The sequence below is a fragment of the Opisthorchis viverrini genome (assembly GCF_000715545.1).
Source record: "Opisthorchis viverrini unplaced genomic scaffold opera_v5_31, whole genome shotgun sequence".
NCBI classification, from domain to species: Eukaryota; Metazoa; Platyhelminthes; class Trematoda; order Opisthorchiida; family Opisthorchiidae; genus Opisthorchis; species Opisthorchis viverrini.
Window position 1 is genome coordinate 2,096,860 of NW_008751688.1, and position 11,570 is coordinate 2,108,429.

The following is an 11,570-nucleotide window of genomic DNA, read 5'->3' on the forward strand; positions in this document are numbered from 1 at the left end:
AACCTGGTGTGAGAGACTCTGTGAGTGTCGCGGGACACTCTCCAGTATAGCTCAATGGATCGCTGAGGTGCGCAAACCGTCACACCACGGTAAGGTCCAGTCTCTTCGTGACGGAAACTTCCATTCTACCGGGAGTTAATATGAAACTTCACGTGCTTAAATTACTCGCTTTAAAACCTACGACTACGGTGGCCTGGAAGGGATTAGACGTTATTTAGACGAAAAACCTATAGTGTTTGTGCTATCGACCGCAAAATAAACTTTGTGCTGATGATATTTGAGCTACACGATGTTTACGGTGTGGGGTTTTATCGTTTAATCTGATTGTAGTCCTGGAAAAATAAGAATATAAGTCTGGTAACGATGGGCGCTTGGGCTTTTTTTTATCCTCCTTTGCTTTTTGTTTTCAGATTCATTCAGTCCAGCTGTGATGCCACAACCAATTTAATTTTCAATCCTGACCTATTTACACGTTAATGAATCAATGCGTTCGAAACAGACGCCTAATTTTCTTCCCCTCAAAGTTCGGCAGCGTCAGTCCTACTGCTACCATTATGGTTTCGAGTTTTCTCATGCTGAGAACCATCATCCGGTCATCGGTAAACGAAAGTGGAATAAACAGTTTGGTATGGAAGAGAAGAATCTTGCCTCTAGCTATCCACATTCCTTCACTCTCCTTAACGGCCCAACACCTGAGGAATACTTACTTCAGACAGTCAGCTTTCCCGTTGAGCTAACTCTCAGTAAAGCCGTTACTGCATGCCAGAAAGTGGTGCTTTTCTTCAACCAGACCTCCTTTCTTCTATTTTGTCATGGTACTGAATTCATTCAGGAGTACGTGGTCACAGGCATTACCTCTGCAATGGCTTCCCTTCTGTTTGCAGCATCATCCAACCTACTAGAAGTTTACTTCCGGACTGCCGGATCCTTACTACATTTGGATATCTGTGTACGATCCAGAAGTATCAGTTCTTCTGGGGATCTACCCAGTCACCCTGTTTCCCGACAGCAGTATGAGAAGATCCATGACTTTGTAACACTGTACTTGCTTGATCGAGCCCCAAGTTCTTTACCATTGTCCCGGTCATTTGTCTTCAACAGGCACTCGGAAACGCAGGAGGAGTTCGTTGCACTCATAAAACTCTTGTACGACTACGCGCAAGCTCAAAACGAGGCAGCACGCACCAAGTGGGATGCTCCAGATATCCATATTCAGTGCAGGGAGTTGAACACGATGCTACGTCCATATCAGGTAGATGCAGTCAAATGGATGTTGCATCGCGAGCGACATCACCTCACTATAGACAAGAATTGTATGTACGACAAAATGTTTCTTTCACTTCAACTGCCCGTTGCGCAGAAAGTTATCTATTTTTCTATACTCACCGGCACGTAAGTTCGCCTTTTATCATTTCTTCTGTTCATTCGAAAATTAGGTGAACCATCCAGCGAACAGGGTGATGAACTGCTCTAGCGTGTTTGTCTAGGTTAGGACGATACTTCGTGCCATTTGGGGGCAACACACTTGTCTCCGTTCTAACAATCTTGATTTGAGATCGAACAATGTAGTGGTATGAACTATCTACTTGCTTTAGATGACTGTCGGCAGAAAAATTCATGTGTTTCTGAACATCTTATTATTTGAATTGACCGGTCTTTTTCACTCTTTACTCCAGTGATTAAGACGCCGATACGAACGAAAGATAGCGGAACTACATGCAAATTTGACTATTCATCGTCTCCACACCCATATTAAGCAAACTGGATTTCGTAAATATTGCCTTGCAAAAACTTTGCCATACTATTAGAATGATCTTGCTGTTAAGTTTGTCTAGGGTATTGGAATTTATAGACTGATGTTTCCCTACCACTCGCTCTTTTTCAGTATAAAGTGTTTGAAATCTCCTGTACTCTACTTTAACAGTATTTTCCCAGTGACCACGGTTAATGTTGTAGACGCTAATACCGTTTGTGGAAATCAGCTGCTGATTCGCAACATACCTTTCTTCTTCCTTCAGTTTCATGGAGCACTTGCCACCTTTGGAAGATCCTTGTCCAGGTGGCATTTTGGCTGACGAAATGGGTTTGGGAAAAACATTGGAAGTCATCGCCCTCATTCTGCTAAATCCTTGGCGCGAGTGGGAGTCTCGTGGTGGTCAGCTGCTATCTCTCGAAGGTCTACCGAGAAACCAGTGCGATGCACCCACGCCGCCGTTATTTGCCAACGGTTCCGAGCACGTCTTATGTTCGTGTGGCAATGTGGAAGAAACTCAGGATTTCGACCTGGTCCAATGCTCTGTCTGTGATGGGCCATCTCAGCACGCAGCTTGTGTTCAGTATGAACCCTCCAAATATCGACAACTACTTCCCATCCAACACGACTACGTCTGTCCACAGTGTTGGGCTCAGGCAAGTTCGGATGCTGGTAACAGCTTTTTCTGTCGATATTTGTTATAATCCTTGGGGGGGGGGGCGGCATTCAAGAGCCACACATGATACCGATTTTTTTAACACGAACAAAATTGAGCGATGTTTCTCAGTGCCCCTGTCTCATTTAGCACCTATCCCTGTGGGATTCGTTTTAGCTTACTGAAAGGCTTTCTGTCCCATAAGAGCCGAAAACGTCGAATTCGTTAACGACAGCTCTAAGAGTATCAGAGTTATTCAATCTGGCCTGAAGGTGAACACATAACGATCCTCTGCTCCCACACACAGGCACAGAAATCGCCAACCACTACGTTGAATTTGACTATGTTTTCCTGATTTAGCGCAGTTGTAGAGGCCTTCTTCACCATGGAGACGTTACTGAGGGTTCCAGTTGTTGAATGAGCTTTCGCTTCAGCATCCTAATTCTCTTGAGCTGGACTAGTCCAAGAAGGCCCCTTGGAGGCTGCGCCACAATGCTTTCTTCCCGGCGCAGCGTAGCCTATTCCCACAGAGACGGCTACAAATTGGGGGAGACTGACTACATCATCTTTCCGTGGTCGTCTTCTTTCTGGGGCTGTTAACTGGCACTTACTGGTTTGCGGAAGAAATTCATTTTGAAAGTTCAATCTAACTCCTAATCATAATCACCCTCGTACACAGCTTGCATTCTGTACATTTTGAAATAGTTAATTGTTTTTGATAACAGTCCACCTGTTCTTGGGCAGCGCTTCCCTAAATTATCAAGTGAAACGAAATCCTACTAAGTTGTCCGACACACATGAAGTTTACTTTAAATGGGCAGCACTCATGGAACTGAAATTTCCATTAGAGCCATCTCTAACGCAGTTTTCGTCGTGTGCATGAGTGCTTAGAATATTTTTTTCGAATCAACCTAGAATTCTGAAAAGTCCATCGTTACCTCATAAAAGTTCTTGACTTATGAACGTGGTTTCTTACTTATGCATCTGATACTCCGTTGCTATTTCGACTCCAGAGATTAGACTCCAGAGATTCAATCCATCACTGTGTGTTATCTCCTAGGCCTGCAGTTACCCTTATGAGCGGTAACCCGAAAAGTCCAGCCACTTCATCCTGCTTCTCCACAACAGTTTATACTGCATTTCCGAAATCAAGGGGCGTCGACGCTACATTTGTATTAGTTGATTCCTGTCTAACCATGATAAATCAAAGTCATGTGGGTATTTCCTGTGAAGTACCACTTGGCTAGGTTGATGAAAATCGATTTCCTTCAATCGTTCGTGTTGTGGGGTGTATCGCTAAAGCCTGTTCCGTGGTTCACTAATTAAGTTGTGCTGGACCTCTTTCTAGAGCAATGGATGTTCTATTTCATCAGCTGCAAAACGCACGTCATTAAGATTAGTGAAAAAGCGTGATCCGATTATTTGGAAGGAGGCAGAATATTGTGGAGTGACTAAGGTAATGAGAGCTCGCCGAAAAGTGGGATACAACATTGTCGAAAAAGCGCGAGAACGCTCTTCTAGTCAAATAAATTACGTATAATCAGTGAAAGTGCGTATGCAGAACATGTTCATGTTTCGCTTATGCAGATGCAAGCTCTGTTTTTTATATTGCAGATTAATTTGTGTAGTCCTTGTTGGGTGACTGAAAAATTAACGTGTCTGTGATGTTCTAGCGTCTATGTGTATAACATTTCCAATCTAGATCATATCGCACGTCACCAAGGCCAAGAATCACCGTTACAGCAGGTCTTCGGAATGACAAGACATTTCTTCAACAATGTTTACAAAGTCGATGGGAAACAAGACAAATAAGTACCAGTTTCGCACTCATAAGAACTTATTAAGTTTTACCATGCATCATAGTCAACGTTAAACTATCTTCAGTATCGGCTAGAAGTAGATGTGTTGCATCGCTTTGGGAACTTGTGTATGAATGGAATTCGCGCTTCAGGCATCAGTGTGCGAATAACATGGAAACTTGTCAGCTTACGAACGAATTTCTGACATAAGCTTGGCATGAGCGAATATCACAAGCTGAAGCGCGGAAAAAGTTTTTATGCGAGTTAGAGTTAGCGCAGCGACACGTACAGCAGAACTCACTGTATAAAACACGTACCACTGCTGCAAGGTAGGACGCGCCTATGGGATAATGGAATATTAGGACAAGAATGCGTGTATGGTACTGTAAACCGTTCTTATTTCAAAAAAATGCAAACGCAAGTTGAACAGCGATTGTCGGTAAAACGCCACACGGTTCAAAGGTTGCTACACTGTCCAGCGGAGTGAGATGGCTTAGCTGGTTAGAGCGCGAATTTACTGACCGGAAGGTTCGTGGTTCGAACCCGACCTCTGTCTCTCGATTTCCTCTGTCTAGGCTTTGGCAAGCTGGCAGTATTCCAGCCTCTCGCGCTTCCTTCAGCTAGTATGGCAGCTAGGGACGGAAAGGGTGTTACAGCTGAACGACTTTTTTTTGACACAGTCCACCATGTGCTTTCCGAAAAATGGTTGAGGGTTTAAAGACTCAAACTCTCTCTCAAGTTCTAAAATTTAAGGATCTCCGAAGTTCACCCTGGAACAAGTTTTCAACCTTCAGTGGGACTGACGATCAGGTGGGTTGCGTACTATCGAGGTACATCTTGGCGATTTATTTGCATTATTCGAGCATGGAAAAACACGAAGACATTGGGGACCGAGTCTGGGTTACTGATTTCGCTGTCGATTAGGTCAAAAACCCATGGGACCGAGGGCATTTTGATTCGCATCGATCTTGGAGGCATTGTAACTGCCAATCCACGTCTTGCTGGAATAATGAGATAAAATGCAAGTCAGGCGTTTCGTGCGTGCTATTTAAGTATTCAGAACACCAGACTGAGACAAAAATGGGTGGTGATCATAGAAGCATCGGGAGAGATCATTTATGGTTTTCATTTTCGTCAAAAATTTGAGTTTCATTATCCGCATAAAGTTGTGCGCATTTGGGTGGATATTCTTTAGTACTGTTTTTCTTTGTAACTGACTCCCTCGAAAGCCAACTCAGCTGAGATTATGTTTTACTGGTTCGTGGAACGTGCACTGTAGTTCTGTGGTGTTTGGAAGTGTGATGCCACATAGTCATTACCTGTGGATAAGCGTGATTCAAGATTCTCGTGGTATTATCCGTTTCTTCTGTTTTTGACGGTTATTTCTGGGCGCTCCTGACTTCGTTTGGCTGTTTAGCAAAACCGGTTCGTTCACGATCAAGCGAACATTTTCGTCAGTACTGGATTTCACCCCAATTTTGTGCTGAACATCTGCGTCAAGCTCTTATTTAGTTAGAACCACTATCACCATTCTAAACTTTCATCTCACTTGCCTAGCCCTTTATTTTTCAGATTCGCATTGAATCCAAATCTACTCTGATAGTTGCTCCCGACCATATATGGCAGCAATGGAAAGAAGAATTACAAACCCATCTTGCTTTCAAAACACTTGATGTGTTGGTAAGTCTATATATGAAAGTTCTGTAGACGATTGGTCGGAACAGTAAGATCATACTTTACCGTACATGCCGATTTCTGGCATTCCTTGTGTCGACACTTCATATTCGTAATCATTCAGCCGTAACACCCTTTCGGTGAGTATCATGTTACCGCTCTTATTTAGTTAGAACCACTATCACCATTCTAAACTTTCATCTCACTTGCCTAGCCCTTTATTTTTCAGATTCGCATTGAATCCAAATCTACTCTGATAGTTGCTCCCGACCATATATGGCAGCAATGGAAAGAAGAATTACAAACCCATCTTGCTTTCAAAACACTTGATGTGTTGGTAAGTCTATATATGAAAGTTCTGTAGACGATTGATCGGAACAGTAAGATCATACTTTACCGTACATGCCGATTTCTGGCATTCCTTGTGTCGACACTTCATATTCGTAATCATTCAGCCGTAACACCCTTTCGGTGAGTAGCTGTCATGTTACCCGAAGGAAGCATGAGGCCAGGCTGCCGAAACCTAGATAGGAGCAGTCGAGATGCAGAAGGTGAGTTTAAAGCATGGACCTCTCGGTCAGTAAGTTCGAACATCTACTAGTTGATATTTCTGATAAAGTCGAACAGGGTTGCTACTGACCACTGATCGATGGGCTGGGTGATGACCCCCATCCACAGCTGGGGACACTCACCAACGTAGTAGCCTGGCGCAATCATCTCCAGATAGGTATCTGGAAGCTTACTGATCTGCACCGGATTATTGCCTTCCTGTTAGTTGATCTCCTAATTTACTGTCTTTGCTTCCGTCATTTAATTTTGATTTTTTGTGTATCGCTTTGGTTATCCATCTCATCATTTTGACCCTCCAGAAATGCATTAGTAACGTTTTTAGGGTTCAGTCGTCCCATTCCTTTTGTCTGCTCTCTCCTCTCTCTCTCTCTCTCTCTCCCAGTTACTCTTGTTTCACTTTAACCTGTGCGTTTTTTAGCTTTATGCAGGCATGGAAGCCCCAGTAACTCCAGTGGAGCTTGGCAATCGGATGAACACTGGAACCCTTGCTCAGTCAAGGACAAACCCTTATGCGCCTCGAACTCGAGTTACTGCCCGGTCTTCAAAAAGTACCGCTAATGGAGAGCCGGAGGTAGATGAGCTGCTTCCCGGATTTGTTCAGCCTGGACAGTTAGCGTGCGCAGACATTGTTCTTACCTCGTATTCTGTGGTTCAGCGTGAGCTCGACTGGGCTGAAGTTGTCGCCGAACGCCAAGCGGGCCTGGGCGACCGTCCACGGCTACGCTTAGCCCAGAGATATCTATGTCGCCCAAGCCCCTTGACATGTGTCCGTTGGTGGAGAGTAAGTTCGATCTGTATAAAACTTGGGTCGTCATCCTAATCACTATCTGAGGACCGCATTTATTGGTAGCTTTATTCGGCCGATCGATGGGTTCCATTTTTTCGACCGTTTTATTTTATTTCCACTTCCTGTAGAATACTCTTCCTCCATTTGGTTGCACATGCAAATCGTAGGCTAAGTAGGTCACTGGGTCCCCCGTTATTCAGTCACGCTTATTTTTTAAAGTAATGTATTTCCGCTCCTTCGAAAGTGCATTACTTCGCTTCCCGACGAGAGCCCTCTAGAGGAAGCAAATTCAAGCCTTCACAGGCTTGTTCGGGGAAACAGTGACCTCAGAATCAAAGGAGGTACCTCACAGTTGGACTGCTTGTGTTCTTCATCCTGGTCTTTAAGTAAGCTCGTCGAATGCATCAAACTGCCACATTGCTGGATTCGTCTTGACAGGACTTGACTTAGCCGATAATGTAGCCTGGGATACATACACAGCATTTTTGGGTCGAGTATCCACGGTTGACATCCCGATCGAGGGTGTTACAGTTGAAGAGTTGGTTGTAACAAGGCACAACAGCTCAATACATAGCGGGGCTGCGACTGTTGATCGTCATCTTCTCTGTCGAAGGGATTTTCTCAGAGCAAGAGTACTGTGCCACCGTCGAATGTAACGTCTGTGGAACAACACCACCTACTCACCACAGTCCAGCTTCTTCCTCTTCTTCATCATTCCATCCCGCTCCATTTACACTGAGGCATCGAAAACAGCAGTCGTAAAAGGTGGCTGATGAATCTGCATGTCTAACACGTGACCGAGCTACTTCCACTGCGATGAATGTATACTAAGGCTTGTTGTCGTTTATCGTTAGATCTCTGTGTGTTGGTTATCAGTCGATTTCTTGAGGTTTCGATGACACGCTCAATTGTGCCCAGGTCGCCGGTGCTGACCACGTGTAATTTCTCAGTAGCTCAGCCGTCCGTACCGGACGCCAGCCATTGGTGCTTGCTGCTGGAATGTACATGAGTTGTGCGTGCCAGCCCCCATACAGAGTCTGTACCAGGATATTACATAAAAATACCCCCTTCCTATCTACTACTGGAATATTCGGCAAAATAGCCGAGCAGTCTGTTCGGGCACGGACCGTCGAGCCAATTCGACAATTAATCGAAGAATTGCAAGGCTTTTTTGAGCAGTCTGTTCGGGCACGGACCGTCGAGCCAATTCGACAATTAATCGAAGAATTGCAACGGCTTTTTTTGCGGAGTATCGACTCCTCTTGGAGCTCTTTTTCAGACAGTTGTAAAAAATTGAGCATTTTTCTATTCTGGTATTATTTTCCATCCATCATCATTCTAAGATCAGATCGTTTCAAGCGAGAATTTCTTCTAGAGGATCATAATGTCTTGCGGTATGAAATTGGCTTAAACGATATTGATCGGAGTAACCAGGAAGGTAAGTGTATCACGTAAAAAAGCTCTTTTATGCTTGCTCAGTTTGTCATCCCACAGTGGAGATCTAATGATTTAAACCCCACCTAGGAGACCTAAATTATTCACCCCCTCCATATTTCTGCAGCGATATTCTCAGACCCCTCTTGCCTTTTTTAGTTCCGACTTTTCGTCAGTTAGCATCGAAGATGCAGAGCCCAAAGTGATTTTTTTTATCAATGGCTTCGTATCTCAGCCCCTTCACTTTGTGTAATTTGAACGTAGGCCTTCAGTGGGATAGTCACAATCAGCAAGCAGATGCTAGACAACCCATATGCTTGTACCCATTGGCGAAGTACACTTGTAAACTTTCAAGTAGGGGAGACTAAGTTTGCCGAAATAAGTTCGGATACCTATTGAGGTAACTCAGTGATTAAGCCTCAGATTGGGAGGTCACTAGCATGCCAGCTATACACCAAAAGGGCTATGGATCTAAATGATTCCCTAAGTAAGATTACTATTTGAGAGACCCTCAAACAAGACGTTCTCATTTCCTCTGAGTTCTTATCTTTGCTAAGCCCAACTCGCGAGCCCATTTCTACATCCAGATACAGGTAGATGTGATACCAACGTATTTTAAGGCGTCTGAGGTTTTTGAATGCTATAAAGTCTGGAATGTGTCTTGTCTAGAAGAAATAACACGAAATATGGGCTTTGCTGGCACGCTGCTCCCACCATATATGGATGGGGCTCTGTGGACGTTAAAAAAAGCGTTCAGCTATAGCACCCTTCCGGTGCCTAGCTGCCATGCCATCCGAAGGAAGCACGAGGGCTGGGATACTGCCAGGTCGCCCAAGCCTAGACAGGGGAAGTCGAGTGGCGGAGGTCGGATTCGAACGTCGGACCTTCCGGTCAGTAAATTCGCGCTCTAACCACTTGGGCCATCTCGCCCCCTGTGGATGTTAAGGTTTGTCACGTTTACCCGCTGAATTTTCCTTGATCTGTGAACCTGGTTCTCATATCTGATGGGTAGCACAACGCTTTAAAATGTGTTGTGAACATGGTATCCTGTCCAGCTAAAGTGGGGGAGGGGTTTGTAAGTCATGGAGTGCTCACACTGACTGTACCACCCGTGCGTCCTCTTACTATTCCTGAATCTTCCTGAGTGGCATCCACAATGACGTTTAGTGCTTTACTGTTCTAAGGCTTTGAACGTTCCGTTTACTTGCATTTCGAATTATTTCCAAGGAGCTTCGTGAACCGAATGTGCGATTGCAAACCCCGGCATAATAACTGTTTTGTCTTCTAAGTATTTGCATATTTTACCTGAAACTGCTTTAACGTCGTTTGCTCACCTTTAACGGTAGTACAAAAATGTCCAGTGTTCTTTGTCTGGTGTTAGTTTAAATAAAGAGTTTTAGTATGTAGGTAGTATGGTGCGTTTTTGAGCAGGCTAGCTCTTCATTTATGGATTTAAATCATTCTCAGTTGAGCCAACAGCAGTTTTGTCCATTTTCATCCTCCAGGTCTGTCTCGACGAAGCGCAAATGGTTGAACGTGTCACATCGAAAACTGCCCGCATGATGTCACGGATTGATGCTGTGCATCGATGGTGTATCACCGGAACTCCAGCCGAGAAAAGCATCGATGGTGAGCTTCGAACCTATGCATACACCACCCAACCCTAATTATTAAACGTATTGAATTAATTCGCCGTATAACCACCATAATGTTAGTCATATCATGTATTTTTCTCTTCTCAGATCTGTACGGGTTATTCTCCTTCCTTCGGTTTGAGCCGTTTTCCATCTCGCACTATTGGCATAGTCTGTTGTATCAACCGTTTCTGTCATCCACTGCTCCATCATGGCAAGCCACCATGCCCAAGGTCGACAGTGTGCCAGATCCCTCACCTTCAGCTGTGTCATCCACTATGTTGGCTTTGATGTTGAGTCAGATTTTGTGGAGAAATACCAAGGCGCTTGTCGGCAATCAACTCTCACTTCCGCCTATTACGGAAGAGGTTCATTGGTGGGTTTTACTGTTTTAGTTAGATCTTTTTTCTGGTGTATGGTAGTCACTCATCTCCCGTGTTATTATTCAGTATCCCTCCATACTTAACCTGTTTGCATCCGATGACCAAACCTGCAGACGCCTCTTTACCACGTACATCTCTCTCTCTCTCTCTGATTCGGAGCTCGTTACTGTTTTAGTTAGATCTTTTTTCTGGTGTATGGTAGTCACTCATCTCCCGTGTTATTATTCAGTATCCCTCCATACTTAACCTGTTTGCATCCGATGACCAAACCTGCAGACGCCTCTTTACCACGTACATCTCTCTCTCTCTCTCTGATATACTCGGAGCTCGGGATGGCTCGTTGGTTGGTGCCCGAAGTTATTGACTGGAAGGTCCGCTATTCGAACCTGACCCTTACATCTCGACTACCCGTGTCTAGGCTTGGACACCCTGTTTGTATCTCATTCCTCGTGCTTCCAGAGTGGTATTGCAGTTAGGCACCGAAAGATTGTTACACCCAAACGAGGATTATCATTACTGTTACACTGCAAGATGATGTAACCGGTCCCTGAGTAGCCGTGCTACACAATGCCCTCCATTTTTATCGAAACTCACCAAGTAGGCGTAATTAGGGACCTGCACGTAGCCCTTTTCTGGATACCAACCTCCGGACTGTCTGTTATCCCGGAGACTGTATTTGCACTGGAAAGAGCCGCCTGAGATCGAAACTGTTGCAACGTTTTTTCAGACTTCGAGAAAATGCCACCTCAATTTGCTTATAGAGTATATAGAGTATGGTATAGAGTATAGAGAGTATAGAGTATATATATAGTAGTACATACATATATGTATATATATATATGTATATAGAGTATATAGAGTATATAGAGTATAGAATATAG

General features: G+C 44.3%; 3 protein-coding genes across 3 annotated transcripts in view; 2 read left to right on the forward strand and 1 right to left on the reverse strand.

Moving 5' to 3' along the window:
• Nucleotides 1–414: 414 nt before the first annotated feature.
• T265_02589 (hypothetical protein) lies at nucleotides 415–6,342 on the forward strand (the record flags this gene model as incomplete). Its single annotated transcript, XM_009166868.1, has 6 exons — nucleotides 415–1,392; nucleotides 2,019–2,385; nucleotides 4,783–4,854; nucleotides 5,780–5,887; nucleotides 6,111–6,218; nucleotides 6,337–6,342. 6 exons carry the CDS (start codon nucleotides 485–487, stop codon nucleotides 6,340–6,342), a joined length of 1,569 nt encoding a protein of 522 aa, XP_009165132.1.
• Nucleotides 6,329–9,389, reverse strand: T265_02590 (hypothetical protein; the record flags this gene model as incomplete). The annotated part of the gene is given in 3 exon segments (XM_009166869.1): nucleotides 6,329–6,475; nucleotides 9,170–9,332; nucleotides 9,352–9,389. The coding sequence occupies 3 exon segments, from the start codon at nucleotides 9,387–9,389 to the stop codon at nucleotides 6,329–6,331; spliced, it is 348 nt and encodes a 115-aa protein (XP_009165133.1).
• T265_02591 (hypothetical protein) overlaps nucleotides 6,366–11,570 on the forward strand; it is a gene marked incomplete at both ends in the record, with an annotated part of 23,017 nt that continues 17,812 nt past the window's right edge. Inside the window, 4 exons of the mRNA XM_009166870.1 lie at nucleotides 6,366–6,461; nucleotides 6,870–7,232; nucleotides 10,178–10,301; nucleotides 10,415–10,682. Of these exons, the coding sequence (XP_009165134.1) occupies nucleotides 6,366–6,461; nucleotides 6,870–7,232; nucleotides 10,178–10,301; nucleotides 10,415–10,682 (851 nt within the window). The remainder of the gene's footprint in view (nucleotides 6,462–6,869; nucleotides 7,233–10,177; nucleotides 10,302–10,414; nucleotides 10,683–11,570) is intronic.